The 25,071-nt window shown below is 37.9% G+C and overlaps 2 protein-coding genes across 2 annotated transcripts; one reads left to right on the forward strand and one right to left on the reverse strand.

Moving 5' to 3' along the window:
• Window positions 1-388: 388 nt before the first annotated feature.
• Window positions 389-8,207, forward strand: oxa1l (OXA1L mitochondrial inner membrane protein). Its single transcript, XM_042512084.1, has 11 exons — window positions 389-499; window positions 1,522-1,656; window positions 2,596-2,700; window positions 2,799-3,108; window positions 3,741-3,884; window positions 3,981-4,066; window positions 4,965-5,129; window positions 5,352-5,456; window positions 6,306-6,468; window positions 6,550-6,630; window positions 7,967-8,207. Exons 1-11 carry the CDS (start codon window positions 389-391, stop codon window positions 8,086-8,088), a joined length of 1,527 nt encoding a protein of 508 aa, XP_042368018.1. The 3' UTR covers window positions 8,089-8,207.
• A 374-nt stretch (window positions 8,208-8,581) lies between these two features.
• On the reverse strand, window positions 8,582-23,313 carry slc7a7 (solute carrier family 7 member 7). Its single transcript, XM_042512085.1, has 11 exons — window positions 23,127-23,313; window positions 22,306-22,352; window positions 19,480-20,091; window positions 14,826-14,951; window positions 13,910-14,054; window positions 12,522-12,645; window positions 11,772-11,875; window positions 11,564-11,660; window positions 10,641-10,790; window positions 10,365-10,548; window positions 8,582-9,017 (listed from the first exon to the last, which is right to left on the reverse strand). Exons 3-11 carry the CDS (start codon window positions 19,970-19,972, stop codon window positions 8,950-8,952), a joined length of 1,491 nt encoding a protein of 496 aa, XP_042368019.1. The 5' UTR covers window positions 19,973-20,091; window positions 22,306-22,352; window positions 23,127-23,313; the 3' UTR covers window positions 8,582-8,949.
• Between the last annotated feature and the right edge of the window lie 1,758 nt (window positions 23,314-25,071).

Here is a 25,071-nt window from a genome sequence, read left to right on the forward strand (position 1 = left end):
TGCATGACAAGACCATAAAAAACAAAGTCACAACCCCCACCCAGATTAATAAATAACAGTCCCTTAGCTCTTGTTCTTGTTAGTAATAAATACTAATACAATAAATATAAAAAGTAATCACCCACTCTCCTCTGATAAATAAAAAAAAAGTCCCTAACAACAGATATCATAAAAAACATAAAATATCGGCTAAAAACATTTTAAAACTGTATAAATTGTGAATTTTAAGAAATATCACTGATGAATACAAAATGCATTATAACTGAAAGTGTCTTGTGTTTGAACAAAATGACACTGTTTAAACAAACGCAAAATCCAAACATGTTGCAAACGGCTGGTCGGGAGGATTGACCCTTCTCTGTTTCCGTAGCAGACATTATTCTCCAGCATGGCTGCCATCAGGAGTGGGGTGACTCCGGGATGCTTAGCAAGATGTTTCCTGAGACAGACTGGAAAACCGAGCCGAGGCAGCCGTCCCCTCTCAGACATTTGGACCCACGTAGGTCTCCTTCACAGTTTGACATCTGTGTTTTTGTGTCTGCTTCTTAAACAAAGACACAAACAGCGTCTTTACGCGGCTAACCAGCTAGCCGGTTAGCATCCTCGCTGCGCTGCTGAGTGCATGTCTTCTGTTTGACTTTGACAGAGACAACCTGTCCAGTGAAGACACAGTCCTCTGATATTCAATATAACATATTCATCAACATGTCTCTTATATATAACAGTGTGTATAGTGAAGCTATAAGCGCTGAAACGCGTTTAAATCAGGAGTTTATTGACGTTATTGAAATGTACATCTGTGGTACTTCACCAGCTAGCAGCTGTTAGCTTTGTCAACAAATAACAACAACATATCTTCTTATGGAAAGACACCGGGGCTGTTACTTTACCAGTATTTTAGCTGTGGTTTAAGGGTTAAAACTAAACGAGCTGAGCTTGTGAGTCCAAACTCAGCTGTTGAGTCCTGAAAGTTCAACTTAACCCCTTGAAACCAGAGCTAACTGGTTTATTTTCCTCCAAAAAAACGTTAACCAAAATTGACACAAATAGCAAAAAATGTTTTTTTCTTCCTAAAACAGTAACAAAAATTGGCTCACAAAATAGTAATAAATTAGTAAAAAGTTAAATAGAAAATTCCTGAAATTAGTTTTAAAAAAATACTACTAATAATAAATGTATAAATATCTGATAAATATCGACATAGTTTTCCATTGTCATCTGATAGTTTTGTGTTGATTCTGCCTCTCTAATTTATTTTAAGAAAAAAAATTAAAATTGCATTTAAAAGACAAAGTCTGTGTAACATTTGTAATAATACATTTATAAATATATGCTAAATCTATATATAGTTTCCCCATGTTTTTTCCCTTGTTGTATGATAGTTATGTGTTGATTCTGTCTCTCTCTCTTTTTTTTATAGCTCATTTACATGAAGAAAAAAATGTAAAATCGCATTTAAAAGACAAAGTTTGTGTAACGTGTGTTCATGGCTGACACTCTGTCCCTCTGGCTCACGAACAGCGGTCGCTCCAGAGGTCCGGTCTCCACACAGTGTTTGAATGTCGTGGTCCTGCCGCGAGGACTCTGCTGGGCCGCAGGCATCAGGGGAAGTTCCTGTGGGTGAACGCCGTGGCCGTCAGACACAACAGCTCACAGGTGAGATGGCGTACAGGTGATCAGTCTGATGGCAAAGCTGCTGTCAGTGAATGGCTCCTCTGAAATTAGAAATCTAAAGGAGAGAGAGTATCCTTTTAGTTTTTTTAACCCTTTGAGCTGAATATTTATTGCGATATTAAATAAAACCTTTGCAGTTTTTAGTTTGCTGGAGAATTTTACCTGTTTCTGTTTCTTTATTCATCAGTAGCGAAATGTTGATGATATGATTTAGGGGTCGACCAATTTTGTTTGATATCGATTATTAGTAGTTAATGAGACAGATAACTAATATTTTGAACTGATTCGCATTTACAATAAAAACGAAAATCTCTCTGTCAATATTTTGAATTTGTAAGATAACAAACTCCAACACAAAACTTTGTTTAAATGCCTTTAGCAAATGTTAAATCCAAACTGAAACTTTCAACATATACAGCATTTTTTTTTTTTTTTTTTGGAGTCAAGTGAAAAATTTAATTAAAAATGAATAAATAAAAATAGCTTTACAAAGTAAAAGTTCCTCCCATGCTGACACTTTCTTTGTACTTTCAAATTAATTAATGTGATCAGCAATCACTAAAATAAAACATAGATACAGATAATCTGCACAATGCCAAATATCGGCCCCGATAATCGCCCAGGCCGATAAATCTGTAGACCCCGAATACGATTAGTAGTATCTGTTTAAAACACAGAGGAGTTATATTATGGAGTTATTTTTGACATTTGAAATCTGTTTTTATCCAGACTTTTTGTTTTGCCTTGAAAATATATGTTTTGGGTTTTTTTACTTTCAGTTTTACCTTCATTTAGTTTTATAGTCTGAAGAAGGAAAATATTAAAATCTGTCCGAGTGAATTGAGTCATGTTGACATTTTTTGATGCCTGAATGCTGAAATATCAAAGTCAAACAGCTGTTGTTGTTGCTGATGTTGTCAGATCCCACCTGAGGATGGCGGCGCGGCAGCTCCAGTGCTGGAGTCCTCCTCCGTCTCTCTGCCCGCTGACCCCGCCCCCATCATCACACAACCAATCACTGAACAGGTGACTGAGATGACGTCAGACTTTAAATCATCTATCTGAGACTTTTAGTTACCGTCTTACTTAAATAATGTGATTCAAATTTCATTTATTTATTTCAGATACCAGTTGAAACAGTTTCGGCGGCGGCACCAGTGCTCGACATCTTTCCTCCTCCTCCTCCTCCTCCAGTCTTGAATTCCTCCCCTGAGCTTTTATCCGTGGACCCTGCTCCTGTTTTAACACAGCCAGTCATCGAGCAGGTGTCTGACGCTGCACCGACTGCAGTGGAGGTCCTGCAGGCTGCGACCACAGAGACCAGTTTGGCAGAGCTGGGACTGGCCGGCCACACACCAGTGGGCCTGATCCAGAACTTGTTAGAGTTCATGCACGTGGATCTGGGTTTGCCCTGGTGGGGGGCCATTGTAGTAGGTAAGCAGCACAAAATATAAATCAATATGTCAAACTGAGCTGCAATTAAGATCATTATATTTATTTATTTTTAAGTAGATTTCATTGATTTTTGAATTTAACACTTTCTTTTCATTGTTTTATTTATTATTTTATTAGTAACATACCAAAAAAAAGGCAAAAAATAATTAAATTAATTGAGAATAATTACAATAAAGAAAAAATAAGGGAAAAAAAACAAAACAAAAAATCATCAGTGTTTCCCAAATACCAAGATGACGTCCTCTAATTTCTTGTTTTTTGCACAACCCAAAGATGCATGAATAACAGCATTGATATAATAATATGACACGTTTTCTCTTTGGCTCAAAAAAATACATGAAATAAATTAACTTACAAGCCAACTGAACTGTCAGATGTCACTCCCCGAATTTGGGAGCTCTAAAGCTTTGTGTCCTGTAATAATATATTGAACATTTGGAGTAAAGCACTATACTGCTCTGTTTTTGTTATACGTTGTGAATCATAGAAATATTATTTTGGCTCAGAAGAATTGAGTGGAGTCTTATTTAAAGCATTTCATGTATGCTGTATTTCCTGAGTCCTTTCTCATCCTCCTCTCCTGCTTCTGTTAACCCCTCGCTGTGGCACAGGAACAGTTTTGGCTCGTTTGGCCGTGTTTCCGGTCATAGTGAAGGGCCAGAGGGAGGCCGTCAAGCTGAACAATGTTCTGCCCGAGATGACCAAACTCACCAGCAGGATGAACGAGGCCAAACAGAGTGGAAACAAATTTGAATGTAAAATTTCTTCCATCATTTTTTTTATTGCATTTATCTTTCAGTTCTTTTTTTAGATGTTTATGTGTGTGTGCTTGTCTTGTTTGCATGTTACAGTTGCCAAAGCCTACACCGACCTGAACTTGTTCCAGAAGAAGCACGATGTGAATCCTCTCAGAGGCTTCCTGGTTCCTCTGGTGCAGGTGAGTTTGTCTGAGACAAAACACGAGGTTCACCTCGCTACCTGTTTTTATTTAATTCCGCTGCGATCGAACAGAGCGCTTCATGCAGTTTGCTGCGTCTTTTTTTAATTGTTGCTAGACAACCGCTGAGTAGACCTATCTTACGCTTAATCCCTATTGTACTTTGAAAGTAAACTCACAGACCTGAAACTTGAAATCTGCTTAGAAAACGGACAATCTGAAGTTTTTAGATGTATTTTGCGACGATGAAAGTGAGCTAATGTTAGTTTAACACTCTACTACTTGTCGTCATCACCACCGCAGAAAGCTTATCTCTCAGTTCAGGCACTTCCTGCTCTGAACAGAAGATTTTTATCTCCAGGTGTTCAGGGCGCTTTTGCAAAAAATTGCAACACTCAACAACACAAAAGCAGCGAGCAAAACCCCGTTCTTTCATCGACAATAAAAATCAGCCCCAGGCAGCACAAATGTGCTGTTTTATTTTTGATATTGCAGCACAGCATCATATCAGCTCTTTGTTTTCAGCTTTAACATTGTCATACATCTCAAGTTTTCAAAATCTAATTTACATAAGCAGGATTAATGTTCGTGTCTGTGTTTCTATAAATTAGCCTTTTTTTTTAAAGACAAGATTGAATGAAATAAATGCAACCTCATGAGATTTGTTATGCATGTGCAAAATATTGAAAAAAGAAATGTTTCACTCATGTTTCTCTTTGTGCACCTCATAAACATTTCCTCCATTTTTTGTATAGGTGAAGAATTTTGACCAATTAAAAATATATACTTTGTAAAATTTAACCAGTTTAAAACTAGAGAAAACGTGTGTATTATTTTTGAATTATGTTGTGAGATTTGGAAGTTGTTTCTCAGATCACATCTCTGTGTGTCCCTCCAGGCACCAGTGTTTGTCTCTTTCTTCATCGCTCTGAGGAAGATGGCGTATCTGCCGGTGCCCAGCCTGCAGACAGGAGGCCTGCTGTGGTTCACAGACCTGACGGCTGCAGATCCTTTTTATATCCTGCCGCTGGCCGTCACTGGAACCATGTTCTTCATTCTGGAGGTCAGCCAGCTTTTACACAGCTCACCCTAAAATAAAAAAAGGTCATAGTGACTGTAAAACCCTGTTAATCTGTATTTTAACGTTTCAGTGCCGACCAGAACAACAGAACAGCTCAGTGATGAGTTCAACAGGAGTTTATGATGTTAAAATCTTGTTTTAAACTGCTGAATGTCATCCTGCTGTTCCTTAATAGTCCAAACATTTTTATTTTGTCTGTTGTAGTTGGGTGCAGAGTCTGGTGTCGACAACCCCAACCTGCGAGCCATGAAGACCGTCTTCAGGATCATGCCCTTCGTCATCCTCCCCCTCACCATCAACTTCCCCACGGTCAGTCTGCCAATCACCCAAATCATTTATTTTTATTTTTTTTTACCTGACTTGACACTGAGGAAAGACATTATGAAGGGTAACTCTGGTATTTTTTTTAATTCTCTTTTTATTATTTATGTGAACACACAAAAACAAAATCAAATAAACAGACCTTTCAATCTTCTACAAAGGAAATATAAATAAATAAACAGATAAGAAATGGTATAAAAAGATAAATAAATAAAATAAAATTGAATGAACAAATAAATAAGGGAGAAAAAAGGGGCCAGGGTGTCCTTAAATAAATCAAAAAAATAAAATAAAATAAGTAGAGAGGCAACTGTGGTATTTTTCAACCTACACTCTTTTTTTTCAAAGTCAAAGTCAACTTTATTGGCAGTTCTGCCATATGAACAGGACATAGACAGTTCTGAAATGCTGTTTTGACATGCAAATACACAAACAAAAGAATAAAAAAAAATTAAAAATAGATAAGTATAAATAAAAGTAGTAAAATTACAGTTCAGGTGCAGTAATTTCAAATATTAATTGGGAGTGGGCAATTACTTCTATTATGCAGTGAGTGATTATTGTGCAGATGGGTTGCAAATATAATCGATTTTTCATATAATAATAATAATAATAATAAAAAAAGTAATTTTAGTGTGTATAAAGCCAGCACATTATCACATCTAACTTGGTGAATTAATGGTTTATTTCAGCCAAACCAGAGTGATTTTTTTTGTCATTTGTTTCTGGATGATCACTATAACCTTGCTAAATACCAATTTTTAAGGTGGCCTGAGTTTTTTTCACAGATCTGTACATTCAACGTCTAAATTCCCTTTCTTCTCAAACAAATCTCAGGCGGTGTTCACGTACTGGCTGACCTCCAACTGCTTCTCTTTGGGTCAAGTCGCTCTGCTCAGACACCCTCTGGTCAGAGAGAAGTTGAAGATCCCCGAGAGGATCAAACACCCGGCCACCGCGCTGCCCGAAAATGACGGCTTCTTCAAAAGTATGAAGAAAGGTCGGTGTCTAAACGTACATCTCAGTGCAACGCTGATTATTTCTGTTTGTCTAGTTTTTAACTGTTTTTTTTCTTTTCCAGGCTGGAAAAACGCTCAGCTGGCCCAGCAGCTGGAAGAGAGGGAGCGAAGAATCAAAAATCATCTGGACCTCGCCGCCAAAGGTCAGTCTGACCACAAACTCATTAGTTTCACTTTTAATTCCTGACTTTATTTCAGCCGCAGAGAAGCAAAAGTTGAATTTGAGCTGGTGAAAAATCACATCAGCATGAGACTGAATAAATGTTAGAAAATGATCATAATATATATAAAAATCTTTTAATACAGAGTTACTGGAATTTTAAAACATCCTATTGGATTAGTGGCTCTAAAAATGTATGTACTGCACCTTAAAAAACTTTCTTGACTAATGTTTCATAATGTTTTTTTTCTGCAGTGTGTGCAGTGTAGTTTGTGAGGGCTTGATGTAGAAATGGAAGAGGGGCGCCTCCCTGTGGCCTTAGCGAGTTGCTGCAGTAATAAGACGATTAAAAAAACAGATTATTAACAAGGATTGTGAGACTGAAGCTGTGTAGAGAAAATTAATAATTAATTTTCTGAAAAATAAACCTGACATAACCTAAGAAAATGCTTCTTGCATAATATTCAGTTTGTACTTGGTCAGGTTATGATGTGAACACTGACTACAGCTCCAGATTTTTGACTATTTTCAGGTGTTTTTTGAGTCCACAAAGCTGTAAAACTTTGATAAAAGATTCAAATATGATTGTTTGAAGCTTTGTATTTAAGTTTATTAAAGATCAAATGTGGATGACTTTCTAAAATTAATCTTCTTACAGCATCTCCAGTTATGAGTTGCACTTAATTTTGTTTTAATATTCGGAGTGAAACTGATTATTTCTCATTGAATCACTTACTCTTTGACAGAGTAATCGCTCTGTACGCACGGCATCTGTTGCACATTTTTTTTTCCTTAGAGGGGGATCCCTCCTGAGGTTTCTTCCATTTTTTCGTTTATTTTGAGGTAGTTTCTCCTGATTCGCTGTAAGGGTCTAAAGACAGATGGTGGCGTTTGTTATAAAGCCATCTGAGACTAATTTTGAATTGTTTTGTTGCGTTTTATTAATGAAATAAAACTGGATGGAAACAGCACTTTTTAAAAATTAAAATCAGTTTGCTGCTTCCAGCTTCTCAAATGTGAACTTTTTCTGGTTTTCTTTATTTTCCTAATATTTTTGGGATAAAAAAAAAAAAAGACATTTGAGGATGTCACTTGTTGCTCACATATTTTTGACCAAATGATTAATTATTTAAGAATGTATCTGACGTATAAATTGATAAGAAAAGTAAACAGTTTTAGTTTAGCAACAAATAAACATGTTTTTGTATCATTTTTTGCCTGTTTATCATAAAAAAATCTGTTATTTGATTGTCTCAATGTTTCGACACTGTGTGCTTGTGCACTGAACTGTTTTTACGTCTTCTCATTTCTCTCCGCAGGTCCGCTGAGGCAGACTTTTACCCACAATCCCCTTAAGCAGACTGAGCCTATAGCCGCAGCATCAGTGAAAGCCAAGCCAGCGAGTGGCAAAGCGAGGCCGTGGAAGGACACTATCGGATAGATCAGACTCAAAAATGAACAGTATCATGGTTTATGTAAATATTTATGGATGGAAGAGAGGACAGGGAGGGAAAAGGACGTCATTATGTATTATTCTAATTAAAATCTGTCCCAAAACAACCACTTTGGTGTGTGATTTTTCTAGTAAACAACACATTAATCCTCAAAAATATCCTCGAAACACACAAAAAAGCCAATTTATGTTGTCAACATGTAATTTTATTATAAATACGTGTTTGCAGCTCGACTGTCTCAAACTCTTTCACATAAACAGCCCGAGTTTGAGCCAGACAAAAAGTAAATTTGTGTAAAAATAGCCCTTCACTCGACCTCGCAGCTGACGTATATGTATAAAACTTTTGCCCCACATTAGTGAATGTGGGAATATATATTAATCTCTTTTACTGCTTGATTTTCTGTGTGCAAATATTAATAATAAGACTGTTTTCTGTGGTCAGCAATGCTTTTAGTTGCAACGATGCTCTGTTGTCCTTTTACATTAAGCCATAATAATAATAATAATTTTCCACCTTCCAGTAAAATCAAAAAGGTATAACATTGATGTGTCTTGACATAATTTAAATAATTCTGTTAATGTTCTGTGATAGAGGTGTTGATTTCTTCAGGAGTGCATTAAAATGTTCCCTCTGAAGTCAGCTGGAGTGAAATGTTGCCAAAAAGCACCGTCGTTCACACGTTCATTAACACGATGAGTGATGGTCCACAGGTCAGAGAGCTGCGTCCAGCTCGAGCCCAAATGCTTCATCCATCGAGGCCTCGTGGCGGCAGCGGCGGGCCAGGATGAGCTCAGGTTCTACGTTTGTGCGTCGTCGGTCTCCGTCAGGGTGTTAAAAGCAAACTTCTACTCTTCTTTGTCCATTTCAGTCAGAACGGAGAAGCACACCTTCTGGATGAGGATGCCGGATTTAGCTGAAAGAGAGGGAAACAATAGAAATGACATTAGTAAAAAAAAACAACAGCAGCTCAGAGCTTTATCTGTACTCTGGATATACATATAAGCAAACAACACAGGTTTTTTACATGCTTAGAGCTGCCATACCTGGTTGACGTTATCATATATAATTATATTTTTCTAGTAAGTTTCACTAGGCTGACTGGCCTAACTGAGAAAAATATAGTTTTATTTATAAATTCAACTTAATGCAGTATTTATTTACAAATGGTCATTTTGTGGGTGAAGTGCTCCTTTAATATCAGCTGCTGTTCAACACAAAATAACCTCTAGCAGCATTACACTGCAGCAGAAAGGAGAAGAAAAAGTGCAGAATAGCCCTTTTTAACCTTTGCAAGGGAGGAAGGAGGAGAAAGTGAGGAGCAAAACGAGACACACCTGTGAGCTGTGGGACAACAGGAGGACGGACAGAGGAGTGTGAGTGGAGAAAGGGGGATAACTGAAATTTTAATCCAATTTCTGGACAATTTTGTTAAAAACTGAAACTGACTGGATTTTTTTTTTTACTTTTCCAGGCAACAATGTGCGGCTGTCGGTGTGTTGACAAGTTTGAATGAATCTAGCTCAGCTGTCTCTGTGACCTGCTCGGCTGTAGCTGTGGACTTCCTCGTCTTTATTGGACCTACAGAAGTTAAGTCTCCTTTTTCTGAATTTCTCCTAGCTTGTCCTATTCTCCTGCAACTCAGAATAATGTGTATTACCTGTTTAATTCTACCTCAGACAAATTACATCTATTTTATGCCCTTTAGCCTGCTCATAGAAACCACCCAAACACACATATCTTAATCTCCTAATCTAAATAATCTAAATATTTGGGATAAAGCTATGCTACAATACCACAGAATGACAATTTCTTTTAAAAACAAAGGCAGAAGTAAAAATTTCCAAGAAAATTACCAAAAAATTTTTCAGAAAGAATAAAATAGAAATAAGGTTTAAAAAAGGGCAACAAATAGCAATTATATAGCTAGAATATGTAATAATATTACTAATAATAATGATGATAATAATACAATGATCTGAGAGGGGATGGCTGCCTCGGCTCGGTTTTCCAGTCTGTCTCAGGAAACATCTTGCTAAGCATCCCGGAGTCACCCCACTCCTGATGGCAGCCATGCTGGAGAATAATGTCTGCTACGGAAACAGAGAAGGGTCAATCCTCCCGACGTTTTCAATAAAAACCAAACCGATTTGCTCACGTTTCAAAGGTTGTAAAGGAAAGTTAAAGGCATCTGAATGTCATTCCAGGTTTCAAAGGGTTAAAAATCCACAAATATGGTTTTAATGTATAAAAACTGTCTTACCAATGGCGCTCCGTAGCCACAGTGGCCTCTTGTTAGCCGGCGTGTAGCAGCAGAGGAAGTAAACGGGCACTCCTGACAGGGCGATGCCGATGCCGATCAGAGAGTTGATGGTGTCGCTGTAGAGCGGCACCACCACCAGGAAGATGGTGAGGATGCAGAAGATGATGGGGTAAAAGAGACTGAGCTGAGGGAGGAGAGACACAAGAGATGGTGGTTAAATTTGGTGCATAAGGAAAAAAAAAAAAAAAAAACAATAATTGTGGTTCTACTTCTTACCTTTAGAGGTCTCTTTCTGTCCGGCTGCTTCCAGCGCAGATACAGCTGCCCCAAAATAGAGAGACCAACAAAGAACCAGTAGCTGAAGCTGTAGTAGTTAATCAGCCTGAAGACGTCTTCTACGCACAGGTAGATCAGAGCCATGATGCCCTGCAGAGACAGATGAGAAACATTTTAGGTCAGGCTGTGAAATTTGGGGGGGATTTTCCTAAAGATGCAACAGTGGAATAAAAATATAGAATCGGTGGTAACTAAATTTATGGGAGTGTAATGCATTTATTTGAGAGAAGAAAAAAAAATCTGCTGCTTTTTTTAAATTAATGAGATTATTATCTCAGAATAGAAAAGAATTTATGAGATAACGTCATTAATCATTTTTCATTTTTCTCAATTTTGCCAAGTCTGGTCTTCTTTCTCTACATTTTTTAAATAATCTTGTTAAGACAGAAAAATAAGAAATCTAAAGATTTTCTGAATTAAAGAGATTAGTATCCCAGAACTGAGGTTAAACTTTAAGTGCGGAAAAAAGTAATTTCTTTTTCTAATTAACAAGATATTCATCTCCTTAAATAAGAAAAGTAAGAGTTTCCAAGATTATATTGTTAATTTAAAAAACGTATAAAAAAACTTTCAGAAAAAAATCTCTTTTTCTGCATTTAACATAATTATCTTAATTCTTCGCAAAAAGTTCTTGTATCTCTCAAAAACGAAATGAATAAACAAGATAATCGTTTAATCGTTTACACTCTCATTTATCTTTATATTTTTTTTCCCAATTAAATTTTTTCTTATAATTCTAAGCGAATAATCATGTTAATTCAGAAAATCAGGGTAACTTTTTCTCAAGTGAATATGCATTATATTTCAGTATAAAATAAAACCATTATACTAAAGGAAATAAAAGATGATGAGGGCGGACTGACGTTGAAGAGCAGGGCGGGGACGGGAGTGTAGCGGTGCACGTGGATCATGCACAGGTAGTCGGGCAGGTGGCCCTCTCTGGAGCCCACGAAGAACAGCCTTTAAGACAGAAACATGCAACAGAGCGACGATGAGTGATGATGATGGCATGAGTGAGCAGCTGATAACACAGGGATGAATTTTAAAATAATTAATTTATCAATTACATACCTGGAGGAAGCCAGGATGGAGGCGTTGAGTCCTCCGAAGCAGGAAAGAGCCACAGCGAGGGGAATAGTCCAGTTCATGACACCAAACACCTGGTCTGCAAACGTCTGGAGAGAGAAGATTAAATGCTGTAAATCTGTGTTATGTCTACATTTTTATTTATTTTTATCTGTATTATTATTTCTCTGTGTCTGTGCTTATATCTATATTTTATTTATTTATTCATTCAGTCATTTAATTGGATTTAATTATCTATATTTTTATTTTTCTGTCTGTGCTTTATCTATATTTTCTTTCTTTATTTTAATCATCTATATTTTTATTTTTCTATGTCTGTGCCCTTTTTTCTTTATTCATTTATTCATTCATTCAGTTATTTATTTTATTGTCTATATTTTTTATTTTTCTATGTCTGTGCTATATATTTTATTTATTGATTTATTGATTTTTTCAATTATCTATGTTTTTATTTTTCTGTCTATGCCTATATCTGTTTTATTAATTCATTTACTTATTTATTTATTTATTTTAATAATGTATTTTTTTTCTATATCTATACCTGTATTTGCGTTTTATTTATTTATTTACTCATTCATTTATTTTTTTATTTGAATCATCCATATTTTTATTTTTCTGTGTCTGTGCCATATCTATATTTTACTTATTTATTTATTGATTTTTATTATCTGTATTTTTATTTTTCTATATCTTCACTATATCTTTTTTTTTTTTTTTTAGGCTATAAGCACTTACCACAGCTACAGCATCACTGTCTAAGATTGCGTTCATGGGCAGGATGGTGTAATAGGCCACGTTGGTGAGGATGTAGATCACGGTGACGATGGGCATGGAGATGGCGATGGCCAGCGGCAGATTCCTGTAGTTCACACAAACAAACAGCAGAGGGAAGCAGAAGAGATGAGACGCGGCCGTTTAAACATGACGTGAGTGAGATTCAGGCTTCCTCGGGAGTCTCGGGGTCAACAGCACATCGGCCCCGTGGGTGAGGGGAGGATGAGGATTGTGATTAGTTGGGGGTGTTTGTCACTTAATCTGCCTGGGAACTCTGGGAGAGGCTTGTGATCCAATCACGTGTGCAGTCTTGCTTCATTTGATCAGTTTTGGTCGTGTGAATAACAGTAAAAGGGCCCAAAAACCACACAGACATTCAGTGTGATTGTGGTTGTTTCGGGAAGTCAGTGACACTGACAACGTGTATCCTGCAGTTTTATAATTTAATGGAATTAGGAATTTTCGCTGGCTTTGTAAAAGTAATCTCATAGGATTAACTGTAAAAAAAAAGTGTTTGCAATAAAATATAATGACGTTTGTAACACCACTCCTAAATTGTGGTTAGATTTTTGGAATGTTTAACTCCACATAATGCATAACTCGAGTAAAACTCATACAAAATCAGTACATTTGAGTCATCGATGTCCATGAGAAAGAACATGATCGGAGGAGGAGATCTGATATTTTTCCTCTTAACTGTAGTGCTATTTATCAATCTGGATTTTCTTTTCTGGTGTGAGTTGCAGAGTGTTGGAGATATCAGCTGTAGAGCAGAACTTGATGACACTCAGCTTGTGGTGCTCAAAGTGCCAAAAAATACTTTTGGAAAACTCAACAGTAATATCTCTTTCCACAAATCACAACACGGTTCTGAATTAATGTGATTATTATCCCAGAATTAAGGGAAAATTAACAAAATAATCTTGTTATTTCAGAAAAAAATAAGAATCAAGAGATGATCAATCTATGACATCAACTGAAAAAACTTTTCAGAAAAAATCTGCTTTTTTTTTTTCCTGCATTGAGATTTTTTCTTATATTAAAAAAATGAGCAGAAAATATTACAGGAAAAAAAGCTTTTCTTTTCTAAATTTACAAGATTTTCTTGTGCGTTCTTTTTTTCTTAAATATCGGTGGCACTCAGCTTTTGGTGCTCAAAGTGCCAAAAAAATACATACAAATACAAAAACTCAACAGCAATGTCTCTCTGAAGAAATCATGACCCAGTGACTAAAGATAATCCATAGTCCTTGTTGTGAGTAGTTTCATGGAGGGACTATTTTCTTTCTGCTGCACACTGTTTCAGCAGGTGTACTATAAGGGGATTTATCGCTCTTTTCTCTCCTCACCTCTCTGGGTTTTTGATCTCCTCTGTGACAAAGTTGAGGGTGTCCCATCCCGAGTAGGAAAAGAGAGCCGAGTACAGAGCCAGAGCGATGTCTCCCGGATCTTGAGAGGAGCCGTCAAACAGGCCCTCGAAGTTCTGTGTGTGACCTGAAAAACACCAACACAATTATTTAATTTTAGGCACAAATGATCACCTGAAGCTCATCATTTAAATTTGGAAATTGGTAAAGTTTTAACATATTGTTGAGGGCTTAAGACAGGGATACTCATCTTGCTTTGCTTGGGGGCCACTTTTGCAAAATGACAGGAGGCCGGGGGCCAATCACAGTGGCCCCATACATGTTTCTAGGATTTTAGGATGTGTCTTTTTTTCTTTTCTTTTTTAAAAAAAAAACAGTTTTATGGATTTTTGCCTTTCTTTGCATGAAATGGGCAGAGAAAGGGGATTATATTTTAGGATATTTTTAGGATTTTAGGACATTTCTAGGATGTGAGGACAATTCTAGGAGTTGAGCAGATTTCCAGGATTTTAGCACTTTTCTAAGATTTTAGGATGTTTCTAAGATTTTAGGACATTTATAGGATTTGGGTGCTTTTCTAGGATGTGAGGACATTATTTGGATTTTATTTTATTATAGGATTTTTGGATGTTTCTAGGATTTTAAGCCATCAGGGGCTTAGCAAGGAATCTCTGTTGGGGGGTGCAGAGGATCCTCAATTCACACTTTTTTCACTAAAGGCTCTATTTTTCTTCTGTTTATGCGCTCTGGCACTTAATTCCCAGTGTCAATCACTTTATTTTTATTGTGAATTAGAAAATGGTTGGGGGGGCACACGGCACTCTATCCGGGGCCAGATTTGTCCCACAGGCCTTAAGTTGAGTATCACTGGTTTTAAGATACAAGAAGATTTAATGACCTTGTCCAATCTTCACCAGGCCGGTGATGATGACTGCGATGAGGGCGATGACCTTGGCGTACGTGAAGAAGTCCTGGACCCTGGTGCCCCACTTCACATAGGCGCAGTTCACAAAGGTCAGCAAACCTGAGGTGAGAAGACACAACAAAAGCACATGTATTAATATGGCTATATCACCCATACACACACACACACACACGCAGAAACAAATGCTTAAACAGTCTCAGTGGGTGACATTTGCTCCGTAAACTGAGTGTGTGCCAGTATGTTTCCGTGTGTGATTTAAGGAAACGTTGCTGCTGACTCAAGCAGACTCGCCTGTTGTTTTTCAGACGAGGAAACAGCTGAGTGCAGCACATACAACCGCACACACACACACACACACACACACACACACACACACACAGGTACACTCATGGAAGTCCGCTTTTTTACAAGCTATAAGGGAACGTTGTGAAACTGATGACCTTGTGGGCTAAATTCTTGTGATTTGTGACCCGCAGCCTCGATGACTGATAGCAGCTGCTACCTTTTTCCTTATTGGCCTCCTTGATATTCTTGGGAAACGTGTTTTTGTGCTTCTCTCTGACTTATCTCTCTATGGCCTCTTATCTGCTCATGATCCCTTTCAACTCATAAACGTGCCACGCCAGGCACAGGACGTCTGCTCGGTTTGAAGTGAAAAACCACCTCGAGATAAAAGCATTTTCTCGTGTTAAATCCTCCTCGTAAGCGCTGATTAAACAAACTCACCTGCAAAGCAGCTGAGTGGACGTATTTTATCTACTAAAGCGCTCCCGCTCACTTATCGCTCCACGCTGACCTCCAGACGTTTAAAGAAGAGACAAAAACAGGATTACATCACCGCCCTTTACCCCATGTTGACCACCTTCATTCACAGTGAGGGGGTGAACCATGACACTATCATCTTCCAGCAGGATCATAACAAGTCCGGTCCCAGCAGGGGGTCTGGTCAAACAACAAAAGTCACAGAGGCGAGCAGCGATGAGCGATGGAGAGGATGACTTTGCCACACAGAAGAGAGGCGTGGTGTGTTGACAGTGGAAGCTTAGACGGGTGGGAGGTGTGAGATCGGGTTTGAAGGCCGGCTGACTGGTAGTCCAGGTCAAATATGGTCCAGATGTGAAGTGAAATGGAGATATTTAAAAACTCATTCAGTTGCTCAATGACTGTGAGCTCATGTGCAGGCGGGACGCTCCGACATCCAGAGCTCCAGACTGTGGCTGGCAAACAGCATTCAATTTACGTGTTATTATGCAAGTGAATGAGGTGTTTTTGTATTGCTGACAGATACTTATACACTTTTAGTAAAAGTTGAAGGGTTTTTTTGCCACATGACACAAAAACCCTGGAAGCAAATCTGTTTTTCTGATGTGTTTCAGATCAGTGAATGAGTTATGTTTTTTTGAGGTATCTACGTTACGTGGTCGAACAAGAGTGCCACGTCTGAGGTTTGTTGATGCATATTTCCATCAAGAAAAGGAAAAAAACATTTGTTGTATATAGGTGTCATTGTACCATGTGGTACATTCTGTTGCTGTTATTTTGGTGGATGTTGTTGCGCTTTGTTACTTTTTTCGGATGTTTATCTTGTGCAGATGTAGAACTGAAAAGAAAAAAGTTCAGGAAAAGTTGGTATTAAGTTAACAAGTTAAATGCAAAGTGAAATACATGTTACGATTTAATGGCATAAATGGGCTTCCGTACAATCGGACAAAATACTAATAAAATAAAATAATAAAAAACTAACACACATTTTTATGAGAAGTTATTCCAAGAGCTTAAAAAAAAGGGATTTAAAAATGAACTTTCAACAGCAATAGTATGACCAAAAGCAACTAAAATCTGCAAAAACTGTAGTACAGAGACACAGTTTCCCAGTCTCAATCTCCCACAGAGTAAAAGTCCTTCAGTGACAGGAAGTGTGTAGTTTGGTTTTACGCTTCACTCCTGTGCTGAGCTGTCAGTAGCCCGTTCACCTCTCAGGTCAGAGTCTCACTGCAGGACTTTACCTCACAGCTATCAGCCTCTCCTCCTCCTGAGCACTGCTTATCGGTGCATGGCACAAGTGTGTACGTGCATGCATTTAAATGTGTGTTCATGCATGCTTGGGTGGGTGGACGAGTGAGTAATATTTATTGCAAACCAGCACAATATGTGTATTTTTTATCTTGAATATCAGGGCTTGTCTGTTAGATATTACCTTAACAAGCTCCGTGTGTCTTTTTGGCTTCTTGGATCAGGGTTTGGTTTCCTGAGCGTTGGTATTTCTCCACCTCTTAAGTTGTGCCCGGTTGCCTCGGTGAGCAGTTTTTGTGGATTTGTTGTTAGTTTGATTAATTCAGTTTGTCAGCTTTGCTCTTTCTCAGTGCCATAGTGTTCTAGTTACCTCGGAAATCTGGGCCTCATCCACTTACACAGTGGTGCATCATGTTAGTGGACGAGAGCAGGATGGTAAAATTATGAGGGTATAGGTAACGGTAATTGGCATTGCAGTTCAAAATGAAAGCATTTTAACTTTTTGCTTTCTCAGTGACAGAATTCACAATCAGATGCTCCCTCACACAATGACAAAAGTCACTACTTCCACTAGAAAAATTATATAACATAATGAATACAGAATAAGTGTATTTAATATATTCCATTCTTAAAAGGAGGAGTACACTGAATTTGAAGTACGTTAATAGTAAGGAGCAAAACATTTACTGAGAACAAGCCCTTTCAAATTTAGGGGCAACTTGTGGGTTCCCGTAGAACCCATTTTCATTCAGATATCTTGATTTAAGGCTTTATGGGACCCCTTTGAAAAATGCCATGCTAAAGTAGTTCCATTGCTAAAATTTAGCCTACATTTTGGAGCATTATTTAGCCCCCTTCCCGACAAACTGTGCTGTCCTTGTTGGTACTGATGAATACCTTAGGTCGTCTTGTTTAAAAACATATAATTTCCTTTGCACTAGCTTAAAGAATGCGCGTGCCATAGCCTCCTAAAGATAGTGATGTTGGCCTCTAAATCAGAGAATCAGGGAGCACCACTGCACCTACAAAGCTTGCCTCAAAATTTTTGAGCCGTTTCTTGATGTTCCTAAACCAACAGAAATAAAAGTTGTGACTCAGGTCTTCACGTGCGTGACACGTGAAGACGTGAAGAAGCGTTTCTACATCTGAGATTGAGTAAAATGGTTTTTTCCCTCACTGCTCCTAATTGATGCTCCAGTTTTAAGTGTCGCCCAGTTCCTCTTTCATATTATGTCACCAAGTCTTCCTGCTTTAGACCTGCTGACTGCAGCAGTGGTGTCACCATTTTTCACTTCTCTAGTCTATTAAGCTCACATGCTCTTCTTTGGACGAGAAACTAACTGTGGCAGATCTCATTGTCTTTTTAAGACTGATGGAAAAATGGCCTCATAATAAAACTCTAATGTCTATGCAGCAGGAAGATGCAGAGTTCTTTTGAAATCGGTGCTAAATGACCAGAAAAAAGCAGAGAAAAGGGACTCTTTTTGCTCAAAAGGTAGAAATCCTACAACCACCAAAATGCACTGCACCACACCAGACCAATAAAGGCTCCCACTTGTGGATGACCTAATGTGAACTTGTACTTGTGAAACAATGGCGGACAGTGATCTCTTATTACGGTTAAACATTTAGGCAAGAAATAGGCAGCACATTTACAGAATTTTGGATTACGTTTGATCAATGTTGCTTAGTTTTGACATTTGATTTGATGCCAGTCTGAATTAGAGAGAGTCTGCCCCTAATGCAATATACCATACTATACTGTACTAAAGTACTACAATACTCTTTTACCCTATTCCACCAAAATTAGTGTATGCATGAGGGTTTTTCAAATGTGTAAATCAGCTAAAATAGGCTATAGACTGCTTAACCATTGCCAGATCAGAGCTGTGTACACTGCTCTGCAGCAGACAAATATGACTTTCTCTCTGTGTGTGTGTGTGTGTGTGTGTGTGTGTGTGTGTGTATTTTGGTGTGTCATTGTAAATATTAAGGACAGGCTGGAGAACAGGTTAACATTAGTAAGCAGTAACATTGGTTACTTCTCGTTATTTATCTCTGACTTATTCAGCCTCTCTTTCAAACTTGGTGCAGGCTAATTGAGGGCGCATTTTTGCCGCTGCTTGTAAGTGGAGACAGAAAGTAATCAGTTTTGGAGCATCACTGCATCTTGTTGAAATTAGTGTATTTACCCGGGTTTCGCGTTCCCATCGACGTCAAGCCAGCCACGACAAATACCCGTGACTCCTGCAGAGTCAGCTGACCTGGGTGTGAATGTAGATTGTACACATTCCCATTGAATTAAAAAGGTATTAGTGGGGTTTTTGTATAATAGGAATAAGGCTTTTGTGTCTGCGGTGGCATCATGGGGGGCGAGCGATATGAAAATGTGGAAGTAACAGCCCATGGGTGCCAGATAAACTCAGCCAAATGATGTGTTTTGCATCAGTTTGCATCATCTAAGCACTGATTAGATGGGACGGACCACAGTTAACACATGCTACCCACATTGGTTTGATAGCTGGTTGAAAATCTGCGAAATACCCCTTTAATATCACATTCACTCATCTCGCTCACAGTGTCACACACACACACACTCCAGACATGTACTTACATATACAAGCAGCTGCCAGCAGCCTGTTGGCCACATATGGCGCTATACAGGTGGGAAATATGGGCTGCACCATGTAGTTGGAGAACGTGATGGCGATGACGGCCTGGCTGGTCGGCTCTATGATCAGCAACGACGTCCACAGACGGATGAACGCCAGGAAACCCCCAAAAGCCTCCAGGATGTACGCGTAGGAGGCGCCCGACTTGGTGATGGTAGTCCCCAGCTCGGCATAGCACAGCGCCCCGAACACAGAGAAGATCCCGCCGACGGTCCACACCACCAGAGAGAGCCCGTAGGAGGCGCTGTGGATGAGCACGCCCTTAGGGGAGACGAAGATCCCAGAGCCGATCATGTTCCCGACGATGAGGCAGACGCCGTTTAGTAGGGAGATCTCCTTCTTTAGCTTCATGGACTCCCCCGAGCCTTCAGATTTCACAGAAGGGGGCCCGCCATTATTTGCCTCTTGCGTCGGGGCGGGGCTATAGGATGCCATTGTTCGTTTTTTTTATGCTTTTTTAATTAGTTTCTGAGGAAGATTTCAGTCGCAAATTCAGTTTTTTTGCTTTGTTGTGAATTTTTTTCCTGCAGTTATCTGTGATCATCTCCTCCCATCTGCGGAGGAAACACAAGTCAGTGATGTCACCACCGATATTTGTCACAGCATAAGAAAAATAACAAAACAGTGAATACTTGTGTTGTTTCAATCCGAATCAAATCTAGTCAAACTTATTTACATGCCAAGGGCGCTAATGTGGGAACAAACACGCAAGAAATGACATAAAGCCACACTAACATGGACATGAGGGCTTTTTTGTGCATGAAGAGCCATTAGGCTGCGCAGCAAATGGCCTTTTAAGGTTGAGTGTATTGACAGAGACAAGAGGGAGAGAAGCAAACACGCCACATGCCTGAAAACACCGACTCGTCATTAGTAACCACTGGCTGAGGAACATTTTGACTCATAGCTGCCCCACGACAGAGATACTGAGTGTCAGCACTGCAGCCGGTCACATGTTTTCCAAAGTTCATCGTCCTCAGCATGTATGGAGTTTGATGATGAGTCGGACACATGTCCGGCAGCATGTTCATTCACCTCTCTGCATGACTGGCTTCAATAAGTCACTCTGCGTTAATCATATCTCATTTACAAGCACACACAGGCTTACGCATTAACCTCCTTAAATTTAATAAATCGTTAATGGAGTTTTGAATAGAAAACGGTGCGAAACCTTAAGGCCAAGATTACAGTGATATTACATTAAGATTTTCAAGATTTGCAACCCGAGGTGGGATCAAGTCATTGTTTTGCAAGTCACAAGTAAGTCTCAAGTCTTTGCAGTCAGGTCCCAAGTCAAGTCAAAGTAGGCAGGTCCAAAGTCAAAGCAAGTAAGTCAAAAAAGGCAAGTCTCAAGTCAAGTCCCCAGTCAAAACAGGCAAGTCTTGAGGCAAGTCACAAGTCAAACTAGGCAAGTCCCAAGTCAAAGTCCTGAGTCTAACTAGGCAAGTCTCAAGTCAAGTCACGAGTCAAAACAGGCAGGTTTCAAGTCAACTCAAAAAAGGTTCTGAGTCATTCTAAAGTCAAGACTAACAATTCCCAATTCAAGTAGCCTATTGAGTCAAAATAGGCAAGTCTTTAGTCAGGACTGACAAGTCCCAAGTCAAATCTTAATTTGGGTTTCAATTCCTAAACAAGTTAAAACAGCTTTTTTGTTTATTTAGCTGTAAACAAAAGTTACTTAGCTGTTACGCTAATGTTAGCTCGCTATGTTAACATTAGCCTCGACTGAAGTTTTTTTGTGCAAGTTCACATTAAAGTTGTTACATCTCCGTACATTATTTTCGACCTGAACATTTTGCATACTGCAGTTCATTTTTTTGTCGACCACTTATAGTTTTTGTACACAAAGGAAATTAACTTTGTTATCTGTTTAGCCAGCTGACGCTCACTGACGTATTTTTTGTTTTTTATTTTTCTCTCCTGCAGCTTGTTTGGATGCTGTTGGATTGTTTCGGTTAAAGTGTTTTTTAGATAATTAAGTGTCGACTAACTGAGAATGAGTAGTTTTAAATTAGTTCAGAAAATGAACTGATTTATGGCCCTTTTTTTAGGTATCAAGTATTTTTAAGTTACTGGTGTTTAAGTCCGAGTCAAGTTGCAAATCTTTTGATTTTGTCGAATCTAAAGCATCAAATTTGTTACTTGATACCAAGTCTTGTGACTCAGTTCCACACCTCTGAAAATAATGTGCATATGTCAGGTATCCCTGGTTTGCAGAAACATACAATACCAACATTTTAACTGGCAATTGGGTTGATAAATGTACATATGGATTGCAGTGATATTACATTAAGATATTCAAGACAAAAAGGTGATCTGCTGAAGTTTTGATTTTTAAAAAAAATTACATCCAAGGATCCATATTATAGGCTGAAAAGTGAAAGTTTAGATGAAGCTGTTGTTTCGAGGAGGCCTTAAATACTAAATTTTAGCTGTTGTTTCGAGGAGGCCTTAAATACTAAATTTTCCGACCCTCTTTAGACTTTAACTTTGCAGGTGAAAGGTGACTTTTCACCTGCAAATCACCAAAAATGTCTTTAGGAGCATTTCTTGATTCGCAGAGCCAGACGGAGATTGATCAAACAATCAAAAACAGAAAGCTTTGAAACACAGTATATCTTATCTTTCTAAGAAAGAACAATGAGGTGTGTAGATGTAAAATTTGATCCTGAGATAGTAAGCAGCAGACGCTGAGTAAGTTAATCAGTGGGAGAAGTTTAATTTAGATTTAAGAAAGAGGGTTAAAGACGAATATAAGGAGAGGGTACCTTTAGGCAGCAGCAGATCAGCAGCACGTGGGTTCACCGAGGAGTGACTGCGAAGGAAAAGGACAGTAGATTGAGTCTTCCTGCATGTGATCAAATACATGCCACACACATTCTTACAGAAAACAGAGAGCAAGGTCCAAAAGCTGCTGATAAGTAGCTCTTCATGAGCTACTCAAGGTTACATCCTGGATCGGGGAAATCCTCTCAGCTCAAGCGTGTAGTAAAATAAATCAGATGAGCATTTATCTCAGAAATTAAGCTTTTATTATCATAAGTAGGTTGAATTATATCTGAAAAATTACTAAGATAGTGGAAGGGAAATCATCTGGTTTGCAGGGTGTCTGGTTTCTGAAACACCAGCTGTTTAAAAAGTTTTTTTACAGCTTAAAGTTTAATAAATTTCAAATTTTTCAGCAATCACAAATAGCAAACTCCCCAAAGAACACCAGACAAAAGAGGGAGGAAAAATAAAATAAAATTAAATTAAATTAAATGATTACACCAAAAGACAAAACATCACTAATGAATGATAAACTTTGGTGAATCAGGACTAACATGATGTGAGACCACCTGCACCATCCCCAAGTGTCCAAACATAGTCCCCAGTTAAAAAAATTTATTTTGACTTTTTACATCTTCCTTTTAAGTTGATTATTTTGAGCTAAATCTAAAAGCCTCACTTACATCCGGTGCAAAAAGACAACAAGGCGCACGTGGACTGACATTACAGGTTAATAGATGATAACAGGCTGCTGTAAACTTGAATGATTTGTTTAAGTTATCACGTATTATCAGCGAAAGCCTTGCTTGGATAGACTCACCTTCTCCAAGCGCGCGTCAGCTCCGTGTGTTACCTCCTGTGCGCTCAAACTTGATCCCAAATAATTCAAAATGTTTATATATTCACCTCTTCTCGCCAGCTCGCGCTGTCATTGCTATTTCTCTCTGTTACGGTCAATAATAAGCCTCCTCGTGCGTCTTTACGCAGCTGTTTCCTCCGGTTGTGACTTTGCTCTGCGCTCCTCAGCTGATGCACTTAAGCTTTTATGTACTTCTGGTTTCCACTACCAAGGAAACGAGTCACATGGAGGGAGGAGAGGGGAGGGAGGTGAAGAGCTTAATTGCCGCGCTTTGTGTCTCCTGAGTGAGTTATTAGAGAATTAAAGGGTTTTAATTAGATTATCATGCACACTAAACAGGTCTTGTAATCATTGGTAAAGGAGTAATTAACTGGAAGTTTTTGATCAATATTACACTGAAACTAACATGTAGTGTGCCTATACATATATTATTAACCCTTTGATAAAATTAGCTTGATTTTTATTTTTATTTTTTTTAAACATGGGAAGAAAGAAATGGGCCAAGAAAGAACTCATGACTCAAACATTAGAAGGAAAAGTCCAAGAAAATTTTCTGAAAATTAGTTTAAAAAATATTATTTTAAAAAACAAGGAAAAGATCCCAAAAAGTGCCTAAAAAAATTAAAAATGTAATTTTGATAATTATATAGTTTTTACTAGATTTTTTCCCCTTTTCCTCTCAAAACATTTTCCCCTAGCTTTTTAAACATAATTTCCTAAATTTATTAATTTCTTGCAATTTGTGTAACATGTCTTTCCAAATTGGTCATTGCCTTTCTTCCCCATGTCTTTAAAAGAAATAGCACCAATTTGCTCTGAGTTAAAACAGCTTTAAACACTTAAAGGCTTCTGAAAGCAGCACAAGAAAGGTGATGTTGGCATGTAATGGCAGCAGTTCATATTCACTTTTTAGGACCTGATAGGATCAGAGACAATGTTGTCCATCCTTGAAATATTATTATTGAAGGCTGATTCATAGAGTTTTTTAAAGGGGTTGACCAACAGTCTTTTAACAGATTTTGTTTCGGTGGAGTAGTTTGACTTTAGTGAGCCAGCATTTGTACCATTTAGTATTACAACACTGTAGCCACTCATAACTACAAGAGTAAAAAAAGTTAAGGTGAGCTTTTCTACTTGCCCCCAAAACACCTGCTATGATGTTTTTTGTTTTGTTTTTTTAAAGAGTACGTGCTGTCAAATGATTTCACTTGTTTCAAAGGTTTCCCAAAGTAAAGACTGTAGCTCCCTCCTGTGGATTTAAATAATATTGAAGGACATAAAACCAGTGTGTCTCACTAATGAGTTATACTGACTTTTAAGTATGGGTCCTTTTTGAAATTAGTTACAGGAGAGTTTAGAGGTTATTTGAGGGAAGTATTATAATAAATAGTAATAAACATCATTCATAAAGCACTTTTCAAAACCATTCTACAAAGTGCTTAACTTGGTTAAATCAGGATTTAAGCAAATAAAATCAGGTAATTTAAGTAAAACAGAAAGTAAATGGGGACAACAGGGACACAATAAACAAGAAAAATAAATACACAATAACGTGACACATTTCATTTATAACTAGGTAAATAAATATATTGTTATAACATGAAAACATATTAATATAATGTTAAAATATCATTTTAAAACATTTTATGTTATTTTTTTCTTGCTGGACAGTTCTGTAACTTCCTATAAACCTCTTATAAAGTTTAATATAACTCCCTATATGTTAGTACATTACATTAATGTACAAGTACATTAAAAACACTTATATCTGCTTACAGATATTTTAAAAAATATTTATATTCTGTTGATAAGTGCTGATTTTTATGTTTTACTAATTTGTTTTATAGATAAATAAAAAAATAACAAATTAACTGACTATTATTCTGTCACATTGTAGTTGAATGAC

Source organism: Plectropomus leopardus, chromosome 23 (assembly GCF_008729295.1).
Source record: "Plectropomus leopardus isolate mb chromosome 23, YSFRI_Pleo_2.0, whole genome shotgun sequence".
Taxonomy (NCBI): domain Eukaryota; kingdom Metazoa; phylum Chordata; class Actinopteri; order Perciformes; family Serranidae; genus Plectropomus; species Plectropomus leopardus.